This window comes from Ixodes scapularis, unplaced genomic scaffold, assembly GCF_016920785.2.
Source record: "Ixodes scapularis isolate PalLabHiFi unplaced genomic scaffold, ASM1692078v2 PGA_scaffold1__304_contigs__length_218370807, whole genome shotgun sequence".
In the NCBI taxonomy this organism is placed as follows: Eukaryota; Metazoa; Arthropoda; class Arachnida; order Ixodida; family Ixodidae; genus Ixodes; species Ixodes scapularis.
The window spans coordinates 82717983-82744903 of NW_024609846.1; the positions used below are offsets into that span (position 1 = coordinate 82717983).

At 44.9% G+C, this 26921-nt stretch overlaps 1 protein-coding gene across 1 annotated transcript in view; it reads left to right on the forward strand.

The window, feature by feature from the left end:
- The window catches only part of LOC8033376 (glucose dehydrogenase [FAD, quinone]), a 66438-nt gene continuing 39517 nt past the window's right edge, over positions 1–26921 (forward strand). Inside the window, exons 1-2 of the mRNA XM_029979186.4 lie at positions 1–275; positions 1041–1073. Of these exons, the coding sequence (XP_029835046.3) occupies positions 224–275; positions 1041–1073 (85 nt within the window). The 5' untranslated portion in view covers positions 1–223. The remainder of the gene's footprint in view (positions 276–1040; positions 1074–26921) is intronic.

Here is a 26921-nt window from a genome sequence, read left to right on the forward strand (position 1 = left end):
GGCGCCGGGAAGTCGGTGGACCGTTAGAACCGTTAGAAAGCGCGAGGGACGCGAGCCCGCGAGCTGTTTTGCTTCTGGGAGTGCGTCGCGGCGCGAGGTTCGTGCCGCGTTCGTGCGCGCGCGGCTTTCTTTTCTTTTTCGTGGGAACTCGTTGTTTTTGTAATGTGGTCAAGCATAGATTTTCGTCATCACCACACCACCTGATGTGCCAAGTGGGGAAACAATGACTGCCGAAAGCCGGGACATCAATGGTTTCGAGCTCCAATGGACGTGCGGTACGCTCTTTTGGTCTTCTTTTGCTTAACTTTCTGATTAGATGTTTGCAACAGAACCTAATTTTCGCAGTGGTAGTGAGTATTAATTGTTTGATTTTGGCAATAGCTACGATGGTTTCCAATCACAAAACCAAATCCTATCATTGTTCAGGATTGCTCTTCACTCGCCGCGAGAAATATATGTCAATGTCAAATTACTGGGGACTTCTGTGTCATATCAAGATCGAGCACATATGCTCACTTTAATAGATGAGAAACATTTTGCTGTGAGCTGTTTATTTGGCATTGCTTCCAGCGATTCACGCGTCTGTTCGCGAGGAGTGAAAATGAGCCTAAATATTTTTCGATTGAGGATGAGCGATGGAGCAATCCGCTCTGGTTTCCCGTTTCGTTTAGGAGTGACGCACTCCTAAATTTAAGTGATAATACTAAAAACGAATCCAGGTTCTCGATGAAGACTCAATACCATAGAGCTGAGCTGTTTTTCTTGACCTCATTGCTTAGTTTCCTTTAGTTGCAAGACACCGTCGTCGGTCTTTACTTATATGCTTACTTATATAATCAAATTCGAAATGATTGTCAATTTTGCGTGGAGGCATTTAAGTCAAGGAGAAGAAAAATAGAGGAGACACGAGTTTTTTGTGTCGCAGTGTTGAAGTCCATGTACCGTTTTTTGAAAGGAGGCGCAGAAAAAGCTCGCTGTTTTCATATGACCATATCAGGCACGTAATGGCCAATCAAGCAGTTCAACTTTTTTTTTTCTAGGCTCCACGCCTGTGGCTGGACGGCGTAAGGCTTGTGAGTATACGCCAAGAAGCTCGAAAAGGATCACGAACCTAGAGATTTTATGTAAATTTAGCGAAGTGTTTTTGCAAGGACGCATATCACCACCTTCGACGCACGTAACCTTAACGTTTCATCCTGTTTTGTTGTTTATTTATTTGATTCTTGTCTGCAAAATAGTGAGAAATTTCGTCTGTATTTTCTACTGTGTTGAATAAAAACCTGGGCCACTCTAGAGTCACTAAATAAGCTACGCTTTCAGAGTACCGCATTCCTTTTCTTTGGCACTTTGCCGACACTGCAGTCGCTCTATTCAACAATATTCTGATTCGCTGCGGTATCAGTGAATAGCGGCAGTCATGTAAGTCGCTATCATCAACATCTCGTTTTTTCAACGCCACCATCTTAGGTCCAGCGATCCGCTGCCTGCTGCTGTTTTAGTGTTTACTGCGCGCGCACGCTGAAGTCTGTCGCTCAGCACGCACTTTTTCCTTCTTATGTCGAGATACGAACAACACGACCTTGATTCGCTGCCACAGCTGCGGCTACGGCAGCTGGCACAGGCGACGGCTACAGCTCGGCTTGGCTCAGCCTCCCGGACCCAAGATGGCGGCGCCTGACGCGCTTCAGACGCGTAATTTGGGAGCTTCGGTACTCTGAAAGCGTAGCTTTATTTAGTGACTCTAGGCCACTCGCCTCCGCAGCCGAGAATAGGGAGCTGCGAAGCTGAGCTTGCTCCAGTAACGTTGCTCATACCAACTTGCCCAGATGTCCATTCTATTAAAATTTCTCGCCAGTGTCAGCGTTTTTGATACTGTGCGTGCAATCCACTTTTCAGCCTGGCCTGAGCTGCATAATTCTTTTAAAATATTAACATTTCCGTGATTGTTATTTTAGAAGGAATTGCTTAAAAAGCCGAAAATCCACAACCATTAAAACCAGGATTTAGCTCGGAGTCAGCGGGGTTGTTTATAGCAATTTTAGCGTTTCTAAACACAATTTTTGCAGCTTAGCGATGTTGAAGGGTAGATGGCATGCACAGTATGAAAAACGCTGACATCAACAAGAAATTTTAAGTGATATGTTAGGTCTTTGGACTCTATACGACGCTTATTCAGGATGACTCCGGACTACACTCAAATGTGTGTAAGCATCAAATCGGTTGAAATTGCCGATCACTAGGGAATCGAAGGAACACCGTTCCCGTGATTCCTCGACTGCAGGCCGGGGCGCTTGGGGTATTCAGCAAATGGTCTTTTACCGCTGGAAGGTTTCTGTCGGAACGACTAGTGGTACTCAAGCAGCGCATCTGCACTGGCCGTATACTTGGCTGCATAATGGCTGAGACGCCAAATAGCATTATTAAAATTTAAAACAATAAAAAAATCCTGTTTTTTTTGTGATGTGATTTATTTGCTAATAAAAACTCAACTTTGCGGCGCGTTCAGTCCTTAGGGTGTTGCACTTGGTTGATTGCGCTGCAATGCACTATACATTTCCCAGGTAGTACTTTACTATGGGTAGTCAGCAGACAGAATGGTTCAACTCGTTTCTCTAGACATGTTATACTCCGTTTCCAGTTTCGATGGACTGTAGCGGGCGTTACGAGTCTGGGCCAATTCAACGTATCAAGTGAAAACCTGCTACTGCGCCCCTCTCGAAGGCTACGTGAAAGCCACACGACACTGGATTAACCCGCGTGGTTGTTTTTGGGCACATTTAATAAACAAATTATTATTATTTTTATTAACTTGTATGACTCGTAGCGTCCTCCGTCGATCATGGCAAGGTAAAACGGAGCATTTGAACAGGCGACGTTACGGAATCTCATGCCCGATCCGATAGCAAAAGTGGCGAGAAAAAACAAACAAACACAAACTGTGTCTAGAAAAAAAAAAGGGACAAAGAAGGGAACAAAAATTTGGATATCGTGATTGGACCAGCGCTGCGACGCCGCGGAAGGGATGCCTCTGGTATTTGTAACGTCACTGCACATCGGGTAATGTTTACATCGCAGTAACCACGGAGGAAGCTTCTATGTGGATTAAAAAAAGGGGGCTCCGGAGTGGTTTCCTTTACCATATATGCAGCATAGAAATAAAGGATCATTTAAAAATAACAATAATAACAAAAAAATTAGGGAAAAAAATAATTGTCACGCAATTTGGTTGTTTTTATATTGATCACAGATTTGTGTGCAAATATCTAAAAGTTCGCCAACAATCGCTCAAAGTGCCAAACTTTTGATAAAATATAAGTAACATAATGAACGACAAATACCTCGGAAGTCTGATATGTACCCACGAGAATTGTTTCGGACAATAATTAACTTCTCATAATCGCAAATTTTACAGTAGCGTATCCAAATGTTTGCGTGTGCAAAGAAATAGCGTCGTTGGCGTGCGCCAATCCAAAACGCGGTTCGGGCTCGGCTCGTGCGCGCTGGTGACGATAATATTTTTACATTACGCAAAGTTTTTGGGTTTTCTATTCTAAAATTTTCTGATGCTCTTCAATTAAGTTGGTTACTTTTTAGGCCCAACACATTTTTCTTTCTTTCTTTTTTTAATGAACCATATGGAGTTTTGTTCGTTCATACTATAGATTGTGCGATGACAGGTAAAATATAAATTGAATAAAAAATTTCAATCATTTACCCACTGTTCAATCTTATCTGAAATCATCCAACTCCGTATTGTGTGGTTAATTTCAGCCTTCCTTAGTGCACAGTGTAGGAACAACTGGCGTCACAATGCTGGTCCAATGGCGAGCTTTCCACTTCTTCGTCCCTTTTTCTTCTTTTTTTATACACAAGCTGCTGTTGCCCCGCCCTCGCCACGCCCGCCATCGGTCGGGGCATAAGATTTCCTAACGTCACCCGTTCCGGTCCCTTTACCTTAGGATGAGCACAGAAGGCGCTACGAGTCATACAAGTTCATCCAATGCCATGTGAGTGTCTCGTGACTTTAGGGAGGAGAGCAGTGACGTGTTGTCACTTGATACGTTGAACTGGCCGAGGTGGCTCGAAAACGTCCGCTACAGTCCAATGTAATGGGAAACGGAGAGTGGTGATGTCTAGATAAATGAATCGAACCATATTTGACAGCAGACTACCCACATTAAAGTATACTTCCCTGGGAAGGTATCGCAGAGCAGATCGTATAACTAAAAATTTAGATGTACTAAAAAATCGCCGAAAATGGCGAAATATGAAAGAGTAGCCAAGAGGTCACGTTTGTCATTCTATCTTACTTTAATTAAAAACCTAAATAAAATAAATTTAAAAAATCCGAATAGAGCGATTGGCGTTCTTTATACATAAAATATTTACGTTTAAAATATTGTATTCTTCATTCATGTGGCCCTCAAAATTGCGCCCACGCGCAATTGAAAAAAATCGTTGTTCCACCTCCACGATTTTTTTTTTATTTTATGAAATCAAAGTAATGTCTGGCAAAAGAGAGGTTCGTTCCGTTGCATGTACGTGTTTTGTTGCCTCATATACAAATTTAATTTAAATGAATAGGCATGACGCTCCTATGACTGTCCTTCTACACCCGAGAGCAATTGTTTTTACGTTGACCGGATCCGGTGTCCAGCAGTGACGATTCTGATGCCCTCAGCACACCCCTAAAAGTGCAAAATGTGTTGATCGCACTGATTGACTCTCCGAGTGCTCTGTGAGGAAGTATACGCATGGCTTAGGGACGCTTTCAGTACCGCAGCAAACACAAACGCACACCATAAAGAAAAAAAAAATGTTATCGAGGCTCTTGACAGTCCGATATCTTTTGTATCATCACCGGATATTCTAGCGTTTGCAAATATCCAAGCTGTGTTAGCAGATATCGAACCATACTCTTTTCATTTTATTTGTGATTTAATGTATGTTATCTCCGTTCACTCGACTGTTTTTTATACTTTGTTTTTCCCGACCCTATTGGCATCTGAGTATAATTACTCGGCTAGCGAGCGAGAGGTTGGCTTAGAATCTGTTTCACAGTTTAGCCGGGGAAACAAACGCGACGACCGTATTGATGAGTCTCTTCTAGCGCCGCCTGATAGATTACATCGGATAGTGGCCTTGCTTGCGCTTCGACTGAATGGGAAGCGGAGCATGTGTTTTGACTATTATGCTACGTGTTACGTTCAACCTTAATTAGTTCGCTCATTTGTTTCATTACCTCAAGTGCGCGCGAGTGCGTTTATAAGCGTTCCTTTTAACGCTGACCAGTTGAAGGATGCGTTGTATATGAAATGGTACCCCTCTGACCTCACGTTTGCATTCAAAGTTGAAAATATGTTTGTGCACCACACCTGCTCGAGCCTTGGGAAAGGTAATGGTATTTTGGAAGAAAAATGAATAAATAAATAAAAAAAAATCGTTTCCTCTTTCCTTTTTAACTATTTCACTCACCCATTTTGCAGTGTTGGCTAATGCTCTCGTTCATTTCCACTCTCCCCTAGACCACCCTCTCGTTTCGCTCCCCACCCCTCCAACGGCCCGTGGCAAGACTGCGCCCTAGTGCGCCTACATTACAGAGTGTTTCCGACTGCACGATCGAGGTCACGTGGTTCATTGTCCCAATTTGCGATACACGCCACCAGGAGGAGCAAAATGCGTTGGTCGTCTACAAGTGTCTCTGCCTTTCCGCCCGTTTTCCTCCTCGTTCCGCGAATGCGCAACTTGTGCGCATCTGTGACCTAGATGTCGCGGGAGGCGCCTGCCATTACATTGCGAACGTTCCCCACAGATCAAGTTGCTCGCTCTCGGAATTCTAGGCTCTCCACTGTGCCCGATGATCAGCCGGCGCCCCGAAGCGTCTATGGCGAAACGTCGCGGCTCTTTCCAGGAACCTGCTTGGAAATTCTTCCGTGCACCGGCGTAATGGTCGACCACCTGCTTGTTATCTGCGGGGAAAGTACAGGCGAACGAGTATTTGTCCATAAACGCTGAGGGCATTATAGTTTAGTAAATACGTACGTACGTTAAGAAAGAGTTATAAGATGTAAAGACAGGGGACCGGACAACACATCTGCAATTAATGGCCTCTTACACACAGACACACACACAGACACTGATGCGCTGCACATGTTCAAAGAAAAACACTCGCAATCAGTGACTGATGACGGAGACACACATACAGATCAAATAAAAATTTGGGGGTTAATTTTTACATGTCAAACCGACGAAAGGCATCTGGTGGACCCCAGTGGAGGAGTGAGGATTCATTCCGATGACCTTGGGATCGTTCCACTTGCAACCGATTTCTCAGTTACACAGCGCCCCTTCTCCGCGATAAACCTCCGTCTAATTGTGAGCACGTCGGCCGGGATTCGAACCCGCCACCTGGGGGTTAGTAGGCCGGCGCTTTGCCTCGGAGCCACCGAGGCGGCCTAAAAACAGATGCAAAAAACACACTTATACCCACAGGTACACTAGCAGCGATGCGCATAAGGCAAAGAGTCAAGCACAGGTGCACATAAATACACATTAACACCGGTACATAAGCGCATACAGAAAGAGAGACATGCAGAAACACACATACTCGGGGACTCACGCATATAAATAAACGAACATACACATGGTACATAAAGACAGTCACAGGGACCCACACAGGCAGGTACACCAACAGATATGCATATATATAAATCTGCAAACACACACAGGAAGACACAAGGCCAGGTACATACATGTACCCTCATAAAGGTGCGCGAACTGCGACGATTCAATCTCGGAACCAAAACGCGCGAACATGACACACAATTTGTGAGGTCTTGTGCATTAGCAGCAGACCTCCATACCTTGAAAACTCTCCGAAAAAAGAGGAAAGGTAAACGGAACTTTTTCTTAGAGCATAGAAAAAGGTACAGAACTACAGGAACGAATATACTAGGGTTCCGTGTCGTCGAATAAATAAAAAAAAAAAAAAAAACAACTCCGAAAATCACTTTACGGTGAAATTTTGGTAAATTCGGATTTATCCCATAAACTCCGAATTTTTATGTGCCAATGCTGCCCCCCCCCCCCCCCCCCCCAAAAAAAAAAAAAGAAAAAAAAATATTCTTTTTTTCCTTTTTTTTTTTTTACATTTTGATAAGCGCAATGTCAAACGTCTCGGGAAAATGCCACTGTGTTCATCTTTCCCACCTCGGACCGTTGTAAAAAGGGGTCTTACCGCTTATCTCGTCCAGGCTGATGATTCAGGGCAATAGGTCATTGTACATTCGAGTCACGACAAAAGCCACTTTTTTTTTATTTCCAGTTTGGGCCATGCGATTTCTGCTTTGAAAAAAGAAGAGGTTATGTTTTTCTAACAGTGATAGCTCTGAACCGTACAGATAGCACAAAATGGGAAAGAGCGGCAGTTAAAACTTCTCTATTACATCCTTAATAACTCCAGCACGCGCGGCCGTGGGCAAGAATGATGGAATAGGATGGGATGGCTACGGGCTTCCTAGTAACTATCTCCGGGAGTTTATTGATTTTAAGGTATCGACGTTTCTGGAAGCAACACTTGCGTGCAATTTTTATCGTGGGATAAATTAGAATTGCCAATGGCAATGGCACCAACGCCAAATTCAGCTGAGAAAATGTTAATGGATACAAGAGCGTTTTATTTTTTCTCTGGCATACGTTTACATCCGGTTCATATGGATTTAAATAATTCAATAGGGAACACTGCAAAATCAAACTCTGCATTTCGGATAACTGGGAATCAAACCAAATAAATTCTAATGAATTTTGAATCCTCGGCAAAAAATAAGCTCAGAAAAACACCCTCCGAATTTGACAAAAAATTAGCTCCGAAAACACGGAATCCTAAATATAACTAACATCCGAACAAAATGTACATTGCACAAGCACTTGATTTGCACCATTGAACATAATGGGATCCGGACAAGATAGACCCGGACAAAATGGTCACGGACAAAATGGTCCCGAGTGCTAGGCCGGGCAAAATTGTCCCAAATACTTTTCGCTGAGTTTTTTTTTTTTTTGGCTAAACATTTATGACATGAGTCGTTGGTCATTTTAAAGTTACTTTTTTCATGGCTTACTCTTTACAGGTTTCTGCTATTAAATGTGATTCGCAAAATACTTATGTTGCGAGCCGTTTGTCACTCTAAAGCTCATATTTTTTTCCGCATAATTTTCACCATTCGTTCTTCTTTTCGTGCGTTCAGCTTGAGTTTGAACATCGACCTTGAAGCATAGTTCGAAAAGTACGTTGCACAGCATGTACTTTTTTGACCGTCTTGACCTCGACCATGCATTTTGCCGAACCTCGACAAGCCGAGACCGAACTTTCCGCGGGATCCGCGTTTGTGGTCCTGACCCCATCTGCTTTGCCAAACGTCAACTTTCAAACATAGCCTAAAAAAAACCACGAGGGGCATCTTCCTGACGAATGGACCGCATACCATTTCTATCACTCACCCAAAAAATAATCCCTGCAAATATCAGTGACATTTTATACAGGGCGTCAAAAGTGTCGAAAAATTGACTTGGGACCATTTTGTCCAGGTTTGCACTCGGGACCAAATTGTCCTGTACCGTACTGTCCGGGACCATATTATCCGGGACCATATTGTCCGAGTCCATATTGTCCGAGACCGTATTGTCCGGGACCATATTGTCCGGGATCATATTGTTCTATACCCGAACATAATACCCACGACACTTACATTTAGCAATTCTCCTTCTCCTTAGCCACCCCAAAGCCCCTTGACGTGATATGCTTTGTAGTAAGAGCGTCATTGTATGCTTCCACGACAGACGTAGTTACACTCACTCCCCCACCTGCACCCGCGCAAGACATGCATGCAGTGAAATTGAGAGACTCGACACGACCGCGCGCCCTCTTCATTTTCCTGACGCGACGTGTGGTGTTACGGTCGAAATCGCGCGGTCGACCTTAACGACGGAACGATACCTCTAAAGAGCCCCGACGCCAAGAAGTACAGTCTTTATCTCCCATAACCACCATGTCATTACGCGAATGCGTTCATTATAGGAACGCTCCTTATGAAGAAACGCACCTGAGCGGCATGTACACTCGACGCGGGCCTATAAAAAATCTGTGGGATGCGACCTTGCTCGTAAATGGACGTAGGTCTTCTTCTCAGAATGCGAGTCACTGAGCTGCCCTTACGATCCCCCTCGACAAATGAGACGCGTCAAGCGTCATTGTCTCTGTCAAGGGACAAAAGCCGAGTCCGTTCCAAGGCCCAAAAGTGTATCTGGGGAGGAAAAAGAAAAACAAAAGAGGAGAGCTGCGGTTACGTGAAGAATCTGTCGCGAATCTGAGGGGAACCCCGTGAATAAACGAGGAGGGGGGGTTGCCGGAGGCCAAGAGGAAATAGATGCCTGCCCTCGGACACCCCGCCTCACGCGCGTGAGAGAGCGCGATATCTCGTATAAATTCCCACGACGAGGACGCGCGCAAAAGCAATCGTTTGTCTCAGTCGTTCATTGATGACTCTCTCGCGCCTCGGGGCGAGCGAACCGCTTCTCTTATAGTATAGGTCGAAACATCGGGAAGCCTCGTAGCGTACATGCATGTGCAACCTGCGTAACGTGTAACGCGTGTAGCCCTCTTAACCTGTGTAGCCCGATTGGCTGCGCGTAACGCGCTTAACTCGTGAAACGTGTGTATATTGGCGTGCGGAGTGCTCGCGTATAAGTGAAAGTGCGAACATGCTCGCCAAAGTGGACATCCTGACTGTGACGCTGTTATTCGCGCACATCAACAACAAGCAAATGCCGGACTACTTCGACATCCCGGCTCCCGGGGTGGCCAAGGAATATGACTACATTATTGGCAAGTTGTTCGAACTATATACTCTCCTTCGCAAAAACTTCGAAAAACCCAAGTTTTTTTTTCTTCTTTTTTTAATGAACGAGTTGTACGCTGAATCTTTGAGCAGCTCAAGTGAGCAGCGCGGTGCGGGCACTGGGCACGCGCGGAAAACCGTTTTCCAAAAGCGAGTACCCTGCGAACTGGGTGGGTATGTGGACGCGCCCACGGCCTCGAAGTGACGCTGCAGCCACAATTCCAATACTCGTATATATCATACTAAGGACACCGAGTTTATCTGCAGACATGATGACAAAATTATCTGTGGATACGACTCAAGTCAAGCATATTCGAAGTATGCTAAATCGATTCATGTGTATGCTTAGAATATGTCTGCGTACATTTGTATTATGACCAATGTAACAGAAATGTCGTACGAGGAAAGAAACACGCTTAAAGCCGGGCTCACACTGCTCCATATACATCATACAAAACTCAATCTTCAAATATGAGTTGCTTCAATATCAGTGGTTCGAATATCGCGTGCCCAAGGTTCCTCCTTTAACACATTGCCATGCGGCATTCGAAGCACGGATCTCACGGTGGCTCGCATTCGAATCTGTTTGCAAGCTGTATTTTGTACGATGTATAAAAGCAGTGTGACACCGGCTATGACTGCAGGCTGTCTTTTGTATCATGTATCAGCAGCGTGAATGCGGCTTTAGAGGTGCTCTGAACGCCTCCCAAAATCATTTTCATGACACAAAGCAAACGTTTTCGCGAAAAAAAAAGAAAAAAAAACTGTTACCCCATATGCACATTGCGAGTCACATTTCGAGTTAGGAGATATTTCAAAATATGCTTCTATTTTGAGACGTCGACCCTAGAATAAAGAAAAGAACACAAGAGAAAAACATATTTGTGAATTGTAGAAATAACCCTCGCGACGTAAATATTGCGATAACAAATGAAAAATTTTGTTTCGCGGAAATAGTGTTTTGTGACCCACATGTTCCATCGCGGCGCTTGCCATTATAGTTTGTTGTAGGAGTTCAGCGCCCCTTTCAGTGCCGCACCAATTTCGAAGAAATCACGACGGCAATTGAAACTGGAAGGGGGAACTTGAAGAGGCTCTCATTAAATCTTTGGTAGCCGCCGATTTGCCTCAAAAAGTGGTTCGACATATCAATAGAGGCATCGGAACTAGTAGGTCAGATTTCAAGTCACAACAATATATATACATATATGTATATCCTTTTTTTTTTTTCTGAAGTCGTTGAAGTTTTAAATATGGCCCGAAAGGCTGAGGGGCTCTACTGAAAACACCAAAAACTTGGCTTGAAATGTAATCTGGGGCAGCATAGCTATACGGCCAGGCTAGACAGAGCCCTTCCCCTGTCTAGAAAACGCACTCTTTTTAGTTTATAGCTTGGCCGCGGTAAAGTTCGTTTCGTACGGGTTAAAAAACAATATTATGGTGTGAAATGAGTGATGGAAAAACTCACACCAGCAAATATTAATTGAGAAAAAAACTTAAAATATATTGTGTTTTTTAGACAGCCTTTGACTCACAAGCGTAGCGCCGCCACACTGAAGAGCGCGATAAAATTTGAATGTTGCTTTTGACATAGCCTTTATTTGCCGCTTTTCTCAGTAACTTTAGTTTGAATTTAGAGATAATAAATAGCACGCCGGGTAAGAAAAAACCTGTTTATTTTGAAAATGAAAAAAAAAAACGCCTTTTATAGCCCCCAGATCGGTCCCCGAGCGCTTTGCACAGGCACCTCTTTATACTGTTTTCACCTCAAGAGCCGTAGTAAAAAAAGTACAGCTCTTCGCGGAGCATTGCTACTTTCCCCCTTCATGTGCAGAACTAAAATAGATATATAAAGATATATTTTAGACTAGATACGTGCTACCTTATCAAGACGTATGTGCCGACCAACTGAGAGAGAAGAGGAGACGAGAGCGCACAGGGACGCCAGAACGCAGAACTATGGTTCGAGTGGTTAGTGGGTAAACCGAACGCTACCTGCACTTGTCTCCTCTGCACTCGTCGAACGCTTTAGAACGCGGAACGCCAGCGTCCGGCTTTCGCATCCGAACACGTTCGACGAGTGCAAAGGAGAACAAGGCTGCCTCTGGCTGTGTTCCAAAATTTACTCGACCCGACTCCGGAGTAAAGGTTTCGTAGCGTGGCGTTTCAAAACTTTCTCACGCTTACTCCCTGACGTCAGAACTCGCGTTCCAGAAGCGGGTTGTTTACTCCGGAGTAATTACTCACGCTACCCTCCTCGACCGGAGGGTAGCGTCGGATCAAATTGAGTAAATACGTCATGTGATCTGTAAGTCGTCTGCTTTCTGCGCCGACAGCCGTCAAAGCCCGTTTGCTCCGTTGGCTTCGGCGGCAGACGTTCGAAATGACAAATAATGAGGTGCAGCCATTTATCTGTGGTTATTGCGATTTGCTGTTTTCAACGCAAGAATTGATTGCAATAGATCCAGACCCTGAAGTTTGCCCGGAAGGATATACCTGTTGTTATTATCAGAGTGCGAGCGTAAACAGGGCTTCTCCGGATCCTTGTCGTCAGCGTTGAAGGGAATTCCGTATTCGTACGTTCAAGGCTGAAAATGTTCGAACGCAATAGATGAAGTGGAGATATTTTTTCCCCGCAGACGGGGTGTAATAAGAGGATAACGCTTGTAAAGCAGTGAAGGCTTCGAAGATTTTATGTATATGATCAGTCAACAATCCCATGAATTTGCCTATAGCTGTTTGGAAGTTTTCTTTGTGCTTTTTTAATCATATTCGCGTCAAAACGAAAGTACCACTACAATGTGTGGAAGCAATTTCTGCAAAACGTAATCGGAGCGAATTACGATTCGTGGAACATGTGCGTTAAGAACACCTGCACTAGACTTACAGCAATCGCGTTTACGAATAAATATCAAATTTTCGATGTCTAACTGAAAGAAGTAAGTAATTTTGATCTCAATATAAGGCCCAAAAGAAAGGTGGGCAAAAGGAGCTTGTGGAGCCACCTCAGAAAACACCGCGTCGTCAATTTAATATGATCGTCTCTTCGAGTGCTTTCTCCGCGTTCAAAAGAGATCGTCTCCTATTATCTGCCATCGCTGCTATGTTTTTCTTTGCCGTAGCTCGAGACGAAGCCAATCCGCGTAGTATCCAGGTGATTATCCCGGCCGTTCTAAAATCAAGTCGCGGACCCTTTCCTCGCAATGCCACGTCTTCTCCTCCTCTCGCTCTCTCTCTCTCAGGTTTCCGGGCGCATACCTTTCAAAAGCCAAAAGCATGACTTCATCCTCCGACAACGATAGCTTGTATCTTGGTATGCGAACGCAAACGTAGACAAGGGACACACAAAAACACGTGTCTGACGTGTTTTTGTGTGTCCCTTGTCTCATTTTGCGTTCGCATATCAAGACGTTTAACCAACACGCTCTCCTACGTTCATCTCTATCTACGTTCATCATATCTTGTAAGGACTACTTCGCGTGGCGTATGAGCAATGCTCGAAATTTTTTTTTTTTTTCGGGTGAAAACGAATAAAGATACTTCTCCTAGCGTGAGATAAGGTCTTGTAGAAACACCGGTCACCCCTCTACGGTTCTTACAATTTTTCTTTTTTAAGTTCACTGGTTCCGCTGAACCGCCTACGCAGTATCGTCGCGTGTTTTCCGCATGTGACGCAATGGGTGGAATAGAAACCGGTGCGTCTTAGCGTGACTTATCTTCCTCTAACACGCATTGGAAAGAGGGCAAGGTGCGTTTTTGGTGTGATAACCATCGCCATAAACAAGGCTTATTAAAAGGTAGCCAGACAACCTATGCACCCCTCGTGTCTGTAATTTTCCGCTCGGAAGAATAGTTTACTGATACGAGGGATTCTACCTACTTATGACGGGAGAGGGGGGTGGGAAGCTTTCTGCTTCTTTAATTTGAAACTGAGCTAAGGCATCTATGATTGGAATATGTGGGCTTGGAGAAATGTTTAACAGGAAAACTAGTAAATTTTAATTAATTAAATCGATGATTACTACGTCACAGTCCTTAATTTTGACACGGCCCTGCACGTTCTCTCAATAAATCATCTCTTTAGTACGTGAGTTTCATTTCAGAATTATTTTAAGTCTATAAAAAGACCTTCAATATCAGCTGGCGGCATTCCAATGTCTTTTTAGGAGAAATTTTCAAGTCACGTAACTTCCGACGAAACGATGGGAATCGTTTCTACTTCCTTTTGCTGAAACATGTGTAAAGAAGGGTACGAATGGTTTCTTTCTTTTTTGGGAGGGAGGGGGAGGGGGAGAAAAAACCTTGAATTTACAAAATATTATCAAGACACTATCAGACGAGGTTTTTTTTTTTTATGCTGTTTCAAGATAAAATCGACATTCCGATAATTCTCTATTCCCACGGGGAACATTCTTTTTCCTGTGTAATTAAAAAAAAATTAAAAAAATCAAATGTAAAAAAAAAAGTTAAGCGATTAAAAACATTGGGCAAACAGAACAAAGCAAATCAAAACAAGCATATTGTAGCTGACGTATACGCTCTTAAAACGACGTGAAAAGGTAAATGAAGAAAAAAAAAATCATAATCATGGGGTTGGAGGGAAGGGGGGGGGGGGGGAGAGGCGGGAGAGAGAGAGTAGGGGGAATGGGTGTTTTTGTCGTTCTATACCGAAATTTTTGTTATTCGGCGACTTCACCGGAATACAGCTTTCTGTCAAGTTTTGGGTTTGCTGGCTTCAACTTGAACCCGTGGACCAGCATCCTCAGACCGAAGGTTTGCCTCGGAGTCACCGAGGCTACAACGTAAAAAGCCAATAATAAAGGTGTCGAAAGAACGCAGACGTCAATTTAATTCTTTGACGCACGCCAGTAACGACCACCAAACGCCGTCTCGTTTTACGTTCGCGCAATTACGCGAAGCGCATAATCTGCATAATCTGAGGCGAAGGAAGCTAAGCAGAACAGAATGTTCGTTGGCCTCGGGATCGAGAGTCTACTCAGGAAATTCCGAGCACACGCGCCAGACACACACACACACACGAGGTCACGGGCTCGTTCGGGATTGAAGGCGTCCTTGGGGAAAGTCCCCCGCGAATGCAACGTGTAGGTGGGCAAGATCTCGGAAGCTCCTGCGTCTATTAGCGATTTTCTGGCGACTGTTCCTAGCGGCTTGACTGGAAACCCGTGGCGGCAGGTCCGCTCTTCAGCCTTTTCGATCGAATCGGATATTCACAGCCCCTGGTGGTTAAAACACGGAAGCCGTGAAAGCAGGTTCAAAAACCGACGATGAACCATAGGGACCCTAAATAAGACACGCTCGGAGTCCCTTGCGTGGTTTCCTTCTGGGTGTACAGAAGAAACAGGAAGAGCACCGTGATGGTGCGCTTTTGATGTTGTCTGAATGATTCCATCCGCTCGTAGCGTCAGCTGCGTCTAGGCTTAAAGGGGCGATCAAATGATATTTGTAAAAGCTTGTTTTTTTCTGCCATATTCTCTTGTTGGGCTTTAGACAATAGCAATGACAATTTCTAGATGGCAAGATGTATTAGTAAACTGACAGCAATAAAAATTCACGAGCACTATTTCTTTTTTTTTTTTTTTTTTTGGGAAGCGATTTTTAGGTTTCCGCTATTATCGTAAAGTTTGACCAATAAAAATAGATAATTGAGTGGAGATTCAAACGTTACTGTTATTGCTCTTCTTGAAGCGTGTTGTGCATTATATTTTGAAAAAAGAAATCGTAGGATATTTGGGTGTAGGAGACCTATTAAAGCCATTATTTTTTTTAAAAACGCCATCTGACGGCGCCCCCTGGTGCTCTAAAACGCAGAGAGAGTGGGGGGTGGGGGGGGGGGGGGGGGGGCAGTCCCGACTTTTGATTAGATTTTTAATGGGAAAATCAGCCGCTCATAAATGAAATATTGGATTTTTTAGTATGTTTTGAGCCTGCAGAAAGAGTTATTAACATAAGTAGACAGTCTCAGAATCCACTTGAGTTCCTCCCTTTAAGATGAGAGGAGGTATGCAAAATGGAGCTTCCTGAGCTTCAGATACCGTGTCAGAAAACTCAGGCGATATCGTTTCGCTATGTCTCTGGCGGTGTTAACACTTCTGGAGGACAAAAAAAATTGTATTCCCGCGATTTCAGATAAGGCTTTAGATCACTGCCAACAACGATCTTAAGCATCAAGACGGATAAAGTGTCGCTACGAAATAAGCTACGCTTCAGAATAACGACCCTCCAGCCATCTTGGTGCTTAAAACCCTGGTTGCCAGTTGTTAGAAGCTTTATCTGAAACCGCAGGAAACGCTTTTCCGTCCTCCAGGAATGTTAAAAGAGTTCGCGAGAGAGCAAAATAATCACCTGAGCTTCGTAACGCCTTATCTAAGGCTAAGGAAGTCGCATTTTCGAATTGTGACGATCGACAGTAGCATCTGCTCTGCATTAACCACCAAGATGGAGGCGCCCAGTAGCACATTGGAAAACGGAATGACGATACTCCAAGCATAGCTCACTAGTGATAGTGGGCACCAATGAGACTCCGTTTCCGTAGGGTCGCGATACCGCTGAGCAAAACGAAGCTGAACGGGGAAAAGATGGGCAAACTATGTGTGCTCCAAGTGTCTGAATGTGCAGGGGCACGGTACGTCTACGCTATAATCAGATAGTTGTTTTTCTTCTTTAAGGACAACACATCTGCACGCGCTGTTACGTGATGATGTCTCTCAGAGCAACTCCAAAGGCTGAACTACAGTGTGCTAGAATACGGAGTAATGCTTGGACCGGCGCGACTTAGGGTGCCTCAATGTCCTTCTGTTTAGGGTGATGCCACCCTTTGTAGTACCCGATGCCGACAGCACGCGCTCACGGGTAAAATACAAAGAAATCGACGAAAACAAAATGTCGCCGTAGCACAGTCAGCACCACGAGCGCGTGCAGGGACACGTTCTTTCACGCGCTTCTGAACAAAAAATAAAAATAAAAGTGTGAGACAAAATGGCCAGATGTCTCCACCCTAAGCAAAGCGCACATGAAGGCACCCTAGCGCGACTCGACAGTGGAAACCTATGAGGCTGCGCGTATAGACGACAATCGCGGAACTGCAGCCGGCAGGGCAGCAAGTTGACATGTAGTCCGCACGTGCCGCCGCACGTGCGCGTGCACGCGGTGCACGCGCACAACCACCACCGTACTTAGAGCCCCTTCATGTTTCAAAAGTAGCGCAATTTACTGCGCCGGCGTCGACACCTGTCGCGATTTACACCACACGCCTCGCGCGAGCCGCTCCTGTCCTAGCAGGGGTAAGCAGGGGGGATCGGTGGCCGAGTAAGCTAGCGCACGCCAGCTTGGAGCACGTGGAGCGAAAGCTCGCGCCGCAGAACCCAGGGATCCTTGGCTCAATAGACCCTTTTCAAAAGTCAGAGTCCTCTTGTGGCAGTACAAAAAGCTCCAATATTGCCGCTCTAATGGCGGTGATAGGAGATCAAGCGCGACTAAATCAAGCACCCTCGATTTCGTGTATCGAAGCTGTCGTGAAACGGTCGACATCTTTTCCTTTTTCTGCTTTATGCTTTCGAAGACGTTCGATTTTTCTGGTGTGGAGAAACGGTGTAGTTCCGCCATTAGAGCGTCGGGTCTGGCTCTGCACAAGGTGGGTAGACTGACTTTCAGAAAGGGTCTATCCCCACCCCTGTCCGATTCGATCTGGATGAGCAACGTACCGGCGTGCGGTCGTGTATCAGTACATACGTGGTGCACGTTAAAGACCCCAGGCTGGCGGTCGTACGCTGCACTGGCTAAATTTATCATCTACAGTGGGTAACAATGTCGGCATGCTCAGGCAGACTAACCTCCTACTGTATAAAGAACTAACGACAAATTTGACTTGATTTGGCTTTTCGGTCCTAACACTACCCCGTATTCTAGTACACTGTAGCTGAACCCCATGGAGCGAATTATGCGACGAATAACTGACTAACTTCGCACGACGGCACGCTCGCTTTGCACGCGACTTAGCAGCCACTGTGCTGATGCCACGCGAAGAGCAAAAGCCACCGAGCAGAATTCGTCGATCGTAAGGCGAAAGCCTTAAGTCTGTTTCACATGCAGCGACTTTAGTGAAAGAAATCGGTGCGACGGCCGACGCAACGAGTGTGATCGCAATGTTTGGTTTCACATGCTCCAACCATAGAGTTATTATAATGTACGCTAGAGGTTCAACTGGCGCTAGTGTCTATGCGACTTCCGTGACGCAAATTGAAGCAGACAGCAACCAGTCTACTTTTCCAGTCTTCCTGTGTATTCCTATGGGAAAGCGCGCGTGCATTTTGTCTCTTCGCCGGAAAATAACACGGAACACTTTGGTTATTTGGGTCGTACCGAACAGTATGTACCTTGATTAACACTGTAAAAGTGTAATTGCTTTAGTTAGCGCATTTTTCTTCATCAGTGACCGATGTTTAACTTCGCTACATTTCAGTCCCAAACGTGTGTTCCGCAGCAGGTGTGTAGAAACAAGCGACGATTCGAAGCAAAATTACAATTGAAAGGAATGTAGAGTGTGTTCAAGGCTCGCCAGCAATCCGGTGACGCTTATATATTGATAATATGCCAGTCCTGTCACTATATAAAATTGACCCCGTCGTGCATGAGCGGATAAAAACATTCAAAACGTAGAGAATAAAGTCCGTGGGCTATAAAAGTTGTCTCTTTGTATTGTTTTCTCTGCCGGGCAGCTTTTATCGGGCGCTTGTTCTCAAAGATTTCGAGCGTGCGAGTGATATTTTGAACGTAGAACAAGCAGCTTCGCTCAGAGCAGAAAGAATAAAACGGTACTTACTTATTTAAAATAGGAATAGATTACGTGGCCTTCAATTAATTTTGATCGTATATGCACGTGTAGTTACTGATCCAGTGCTACTGCGTAGTTCTTGCCGTCTTTCTTAATTTCCAGATGTTCTTCGTTCGTTTGGCACGTATATCCCCCATGCTGAAAAGCGCCGACGTCGTGTTCGCGCTAACAGTGTCCGACAGTGCACATAAATACACGTACGAAGCTGTTTTAGCACCGTTTTTAATGCGATGAATTTGCAAGAAAAACACCGTAACTGACCAATTATTTCGTCGGCCTGACTGAGAAATGTTCCAAGCTACCTAGTACGTATGAATTATTCGGGATATTTGCTCTTATGATCGAGCGCAGAGAGAAAATGCACTCACTTTTTCCCATAGAAATGCATTACCGGAAGTCAATTTTCGACTGGTTGCTGTCTGCTTCAATTTGCGTCAGCACACTAGCGCCAATTGAACCTCTAGCGTACATTATAATAACTCTATGGCTCCAACAACCGCGCTATATCTGTCGGCGTGGCCGGCTGTTCGGACACGGACGCGACTCGTTTGACTTTGCCTAAAATACAACAAAAACGTTTTAATAAACACAAATGTTTTACGAATACAATCTTTAACTAGAAATTTTTAATAACTATGCATTAAACCAAAAGTTTTAAGTTGCCTAAATTTATTTTAGAATACGCAACTATCGCGGATGAAAGCTGGCTAATGAACGGCTGGTTGACGATGAAGTGATCGCACCGACTCTACGACAAAATACCAACTTGGTGGAAATCCAGTCGCAGAGCCGCTGCGAGCGACAGTGCGACTGCGATTTTAATCCCGCATTTACTGGAAATCGCACCGATTTCGGACGAGAATCGCATCATGTGAAACAGCCTTTACTTGTCCCATTACGCGAAAAGCCGTCGGCGTTGTCCCCGAAATATGTTGATAAAACTACCTCATCAAGCAGGCGCATCAGAAATAAAACTCAAGGAAAAGCACAGCCAGTTTTCGTGACGATTCTTCGTCGCGGAAACCGGGGTTCGCCGCGCCTGCGCAGTGGGGGAGCGTGATGTCTCCGCCGGAGCGGCGTGCAGGAAAGGAACACGTGGCGCGCTGCTTGTAAGAATGCGCTGCGTGTAGGAATGCCTTTCGCATTCCTACACGTAAACAGTCTTAAGTGACTTCGGCAATTTTCGCAGCATATTCGCCCCACGGAGCCTTTAGAAAGCAGATGCCTAAATAAATGGCATTTTGCGCGTGCAATCGTCAGGGCCTTATCTTAGGATTTCTTTTTTGCCTATTTTATACACATGAAGCTAGCGCGTCTATTGTCTTGTACCTAAGTTCCCAGCGCTTGTTTTTTTTTTTAAATTTCTTCTTGCGCTTGGGTACGTAGTATGAACAAAGTCCAGTGGAATTTTTCAGGAATTAAACATTTCTTAAAAAAAGTCTGGAGAGCGCTATAAGTGTCGTACGTAAGATCACCTCTTGACGTCTTCTTACGAATGCTTTGTAATTCAGTCTCAGTACGAGGAGAAATTAGAAAAATATTTGTGAGGCCGCAGATGTATTCAGCTGACGTCTTTAGGAATCCTTTGTTTCCACTCGCTAAATGACTGAAAAATGTGTCCTGCGTGGTAAGAAAAGAAAAGCAATTGTGCTTTTTTTCTCTTTTTTGTTAGGAAACTTTAGCTGTACAGGAAGCTGGAAAAGTAACCCGACCAACTTTTAGCAATTTCCTCTTAGTCACCCGGAAAATAGATTTCTGCGCATGAGCCTTTACCAAACGTGCTTCTTTTATTAAAAAATAAATAAATAAAATAGGTTTAGCTATTGTCTATTTAACGCCACAGTCCGCACCAAGAGTCGACCAATATGGACTGAATACAGTGACATTTCTGTTTTCCGCACATTCAAGTCAACTTGATCGTGCCGCTTGAGTGCCAAGAGCAAAGAGAATCGGTCATGCAATGAATAGCTGCATGACGTGGACAATTTCTTTAGTTGGAGGGTTCGAAAGAAAGACTACCAGTTTCCAAAATGGGCATTCTATATAGCAATCTGTCGCCGTCGCAGTAAACCGCATAACGCAGTAAACCGCACGTGAGGGACAGTGGGAATCGGGGGCCCATCCAAGTCTCGCTCTCACGCCACTTGCACGGGGAGAAGTATCTTTGCGACTTCGCTATCTTCGGGGCGCGATTGAGCGAGCCTTCCACCACTTGCTCCTTTGTACGCACCACCATCACCACTATCTTCATAGATCATTCCAATAATCTGCCTTCTGCGAACTGGCATCTTGGTCTAAGTGATTGTGGATCGTCTTGCAAACATTTAAGTGCTCGTGCGCCTATAGACGCTTTACACACGCGCCAGATTGAGCCGCCATAGCCGCCCTTCTCTTGCCTTACCGAGATGCCGAGCTACTGAAGCGGGCGTTGACGGGTCTTCACAAGGGCCTATGCTGGGCACAAGAACACAGTAGCATCTAAAATGGCAGTAACCTGTCCTGCTGTGGTAATCTTGAAGTGAAGTGAACGGAATAAGAGGGAACAAAAACTGAAGGTCAGTTATGGCGGCGCCCATGCACAGCTGCTGCAAAGCGTCTATAACTGAGAGTGGTTCGCACTGCTGCTTCTGAGTCACTTGGTATTTGGACACCACGTTTGCGATACAAGGTGCGAGGAGGATGGCAAACGCTTGAGCGCCACCGCCTCTGCTTCCGCTAACCTCCTCATCACGCAATAACGCAAGCATGCGCACATGCAACAAGTCTACGCGGGAGGTGTCTGCCATTGAATTGTAACATGCTTTCCATGGTTTGAGTTGCTCTCTTTCTCAAATCTAAGCTCTCTAAGAAGTGCTAATCATTGTAGTAAGTGGCAGCTTGAGAAGAACAGGACTTGACTTGTCATAACAAAATGAGAGGTGGTTACACAGGTGGTTACACAGCACTAAGTTCAAAAAGTACAAAGGACTCAAGGCGAGACGAGAATAAGACAGTAGACAAGGCAAGGCAAGACAAGTCAATACAAGGACGATGCAAAGGCAAGACAAGAACAAGTGGTAGACAATTGGCTTGCGCTTTCTAAACTTTGTGTTGTCTTATTATGGTCTCGCTTCTTGGTTCGTGATTAGTTCTTCGGCTTTCTTATTGGCTAATTTATTAATCTTAATGGCGTTGAAGCGACAGTAAGATGAGTCCCCACGCCTCACGTTTCTTAAAGGGACCATGAAATGACCTTTTTACTTTTTCCAGATAACTTTTACATTAAACCGTCAATGTTCACTGAATGCCGAACAGGCATCCGTTTTCGTCTCGGTTTATTAACTTCTACACAAAAAATTATTGAAATATCGACTTTTTCATTCTCTCCAACTGACCGCAAAACACGCCGTGACGTAGGCCGTTTCCGGAACCGGAAGTTCTCTCGGCAGTAGGAGAATGGGAGCGTTAGCGGCGACGAGTTGGGGTGCGCCGGTAGGTTTTACTGCGCTGATGTCACCGACGTATTTTCTGAATCGGCGCCTCTCATTGCCGCATCGCAGCTGAGCGAAATTCAATGAGATATGTTGCGCTACAGCGACAGCATGGGACTAGTCCCATACGCCGGTATGCCTGTGGGGAAGTGCAGCGAGTCAAGGGCCGGCCCGTGTCAGTCGTTTGCAAAGCGACGTAGATGGCGTTTTTCGCGGCCTCGGAGATGCAGGAGCGAGCCGACGTTAAAAAAGATACGTTTGAACTACGAGTGTCAGCAAGAGCCACGTAAATACCTGTTTACACTCGGAGCGGACGCGCGCGCTTGATGGAAGTGCTGTATTCGCGCTGTTTGTAAGCGCTTTGGGACCGTTCTTTTACGATTGCAACTCGATACTGACGCGACACTCGGCAAAGGTTCGACCGGGGTTGTACGTATACTTCCCACGAACTGTTATAGCTCGACAGTGACGTGCAGTCTGTCAGAATAAAAATGGCATACCAATAACAAAGTGTACATACCGTGTTACGAAGGTAATCCGTTTATTTCAGCTCTATATCACACAAAACAAGAAGATAGAATCGACGAGAGTCCCTTTTCGACGAGTGTTCGTCAACACTGCCTCGGAAAACAAGGGGAAGAGATTGACCTCACCTCTTAATCTAGAATTGAGGTCAGTGATCAAACTATAATACGGGAAGGGTCCACAAGGGTCGCGCGGGCATATTCCATTTAGCACGCCAGCCGGTCGTAGGCAGACGGTCTTGCGACGAAGCAACGCAGCGCCGAGTCGGAATGCCTGCTAGGCCTATATTCGGAGCAGCTCGCTTCGTCGGAGTCGGTGGATCCAGCGTTCTTGTTCGTCGTAGTCTGTTTTAAGTACTGTTTTCTTGCTGCTTGAAGTCGGCACGCGCGGGAAGAACACGTAGAAAAATAAACGTTTTGTCAGTCAGAGTTTTGAGAGGAAGGAAAACAAAGAAAATAAATGTTCGCCGATTGCCGCCACCTTAGTAACTGTCGGCCCTGCCCTACTGCGACCAAGCAGTAGTTGCTTTGTTTACCACACGATAGATGGCGCTTGGCTCTCAGCATTATCAAATTTGGCAATTTTCGCCACACATCTCTAATTATGCTACAAAATGTGGATCTGAATATTATTTAACAAAACTTTTAGGAAACATTCGCCGGCTATTTATTGTTTACGATCGCGGTGCTGGTGAGGTAGGCTCTTACCCAATAGGCGACGTGGATTTGGCTGACGTGCTCCATGTCCGCGGATGCATCGTAGTAAACAGGCGAAGGAAGGAAGGCGCAAAAGAGTCCAGTTTTCTTTTAAAAGTTCTATAGCAAATAATTTTTTTTGGCTCCCTATTTTTGTGTTTTTGTGTTTCTTTTCACACCTTTTACGACGTGCGGTGGATGAAACTCGATTTTAAAATAATTTCATGGTCCCTTTAATTGGGAATTACGCTCTTGTTTCTCCATCCCCTGGTATATTGCCACAAGCGACTCCGAGGAAGCGCGTCCTTTGCCCAACAGTTATTTTGCTTGGTTCTCACGCAAAGGGGCCGAGGTTGGATGCCTGGGAGCGGATCAGCGAAGTAGAGGGCCTTAGAGCGATAAACTGGCAGCTGAAAATGACCCCCAATTGGTCGCCATCATGTTACACACTTTTGACCACCAGACACGTGACCTTCTAGCTTTACGTCAAGATTTTAACGAAGTACCGCGCAAAACTAATTGCCTATTGATCTTTAATAACAGTACCGACGAGATAAGTTATGCTTCGTTTGTTCTAAGTCCAAAATGTGCTTTTACGAAAAAAACTCGGGCAGCTTCGCAATGCCTCCGCTAGAAGCCGTCAGCCGCGGTGCTGTATTTTGGTTCTTTATCAAAGCTAGGCACTATCTCTGAGGCTAACAGTATTGAAAAAAAAAAAAAAAAAAGTTTATCCTTTTTTTTACAGCGATCGCATTACAAATCTCGGCTCAGTTTTGCGTCAAGGCCTCAAGCTTTGGTACAGTCACGTGTATAGTGGTCAAAATTGTACAACATGGCGGCAGCCAAATGGGAGTCACGTTTGCCTCGTGAACGTGAAACCAGTTTATCGTTCTAAGCCCATCTAGCTTGTTGGAGCGGAAACACACCTTTTTGTTATTTCTGTAAATGTCGCGTTCTGGTAAATTCGAGCACCCTGTTGCTTATTTGAGATCAGAATGTTCTCCGCGCCGAACCTGGTTTGTCGGTTGTTCCAGAAGCAAAGCATGTACAAAAGGGGCTCTGTGTGGCGAGCCGGATTCAATCTCGCCCAGCGTTCGATCCTGTTGTTTCGCCGCTATCGACGCCTGCGACGCTAGGCTTTTTCTATTTTGTTTTGGGCGCGAGTTCACCCCATTAAACGTTTTGTTTGCTTCAGTTCAGTTCTCGTCGCCTCATCAATTGTCGTTCGTGAAAATATTTTGTTCGGCTGGTGAGTGTGGAAAGGTACCAGTCGGCCCGTAGGAAAGATACCTCTTATCACTTTAAACAACGTTAGAATTGTAGCAGTTGACTGCGGTTTTCTTAGTATGTGAAAATACTCGCTGTTAAAACAAAAAAAGAGAACGTCAGATAGTCTGCTAGACACATAGACGTAATATTAAAAGAAAAGAATGAGGATGGACGTGGGGATGACGCAGATATACACACGGCTTAATTGCTTCCAATTATAAGGCACGTCATGACTCTTCCGAGTCAACAGATTAATGCCATAAATTACGAAGATGCACTTCGACCGTAGTAGTTGTCAGTCTGCTTTCATTCTTTCGTTGGCCCGTCGCTCCGTTTACACGGCATAATATAAATTAAATATTACAAATATGTTAAATATTGCTGCGTCGCATTTTTGAGGCCTTGGAGTATTAGATAAACAATATTATAAAGGAAACTAGGCACGGAAGCGCTTGGAACGACGACAAAGAGAGAGCGATGCGAGCGTAGACATGGCCGACGCGAGTCGCGCAGCAGCAAATCTTTGAGAAACCTTAATTATCTACCTGAGAGTCCACTGATCTTGAAAATGGTGCCTATTAATAACTAATCTACTGAATAGACCTGTTGCTAAATTACCCAAGTATCAAGGAGAATGCAGGGAATAGTGTTCCACGCGCCGCAAGTTCCGGCGACTGCAGCAGAGACTGTTTTAAAGCAAAGGTCCAAAACAAATGGCGTCTTGCACGCGCATTCGTCAACGTTTTATTTTGGTTATTTACTGCGAACCTTTTATACGAGGAAGACGTACGTGTGAGGCGCGTGCGGCGGTACGAGCGTAGAGTTTTTGGTCACGCGCACGAAAAATCCACGGAACCATCCACGGAAATCCACGGAACGAAGCCATAAACAGCTTCGCTGTAAAATAAGCGTTCGGAACAAAATGGCGAGATGTCGTAAGCAACAAAGCGCACATGAAGGCACGCTAATCACATCCTGTGCCCAGGCACGTCACCACCACGCGATTTTTCATTTCGCCTTTGAGTTGACGGTTAAAACTAAATGAGGAAGAAGTGGCGAAATCATTTTATGGTCCCATTAAGGGGGATTCAACCACTCGTCATTGAATGGGCAAGTTTCGCTACACAAACCTGAGTTTCAGGAATGCACCAAACTATTCATTCTTTTGGAGGTCAATTATGAAGACCTAATGAAGGTTGTACGGCCCTTTTGTTCCTTGCACAGAGGGGGTGATTTATTCTTTTCCCTTTTCTATGGAAAGCTGTAACATTTAACAAACAGGACGATGTCTCAAGGACCTACTTCGGGAACACAATAAAAACGCCATCAAGGCCGATTCAGGACATTTAGGAATCTGAGATTGCGGGTGTTTTCCACTTCTGGCCAACAGGCACCGTACTGAGCAGGAACAAGCTTACGCGAGAAATCATAGAAACTGCTAACATTGTCGCGCTAGGTAGCTTGCGTGTTAGTACCCCTTCGATAGCCTTCTGAAATAAAAAAAGAGTTAAACTATTTAGGAAAAGTTACCTAGTTATATCCGCTGTAGCTTGAATTAGTTCTTTATATATAAGAATAAAAGAAGATGAAGAGAAAGCACAATACAAACCAGAATTGAGAGTCAGCGTAGTGCGAGTGTTCTTTTTTGTGTGTGAGTGAACTTTCCAAGTGCGTTTGTCTTGTGCGTTGTGAAGTGTAAGCATAAACCACCAACTCGACCAAGGTGAAGTATCGACCATTTATCGGAATTTCGTCGGTCACTCCGAGGTTCTTACAAGATATCATTTCAGGGCCACCAACTTCAACTACCTTTAGTTGTTTTGTTCTCATAAATTTGAGATCCATAATATAGATGCTTATAGCTTAACAACCGCTAGCCATGCTGAATCTCGAGCACCCATAGTCGGTGCCAGGCTAAGAATTCAAGGCGCGCTCCGCCTCCATCTCGAGCTTCCTGCCTTTGGTAACCCTTGGTCGCACATGCATCCGAAGCACACTGAAAGGCAAGAAGCGCGGGCTAGAGGTGGAGCTTCAACTCACTTCTTATCCTGTCAGCGACGATAATTAAAGCTCCGCAGCCAATTACATTGCTGCATCGGCGAACGAGAACTTCGAAGAATAAATGAAGAAAGAAGATGGAACACAATAAGTCACCCAAACGTTTCTTAAGCTGTGATTGGTTCGAACGTTTATTGACTGTTCTTGCGATACTGTG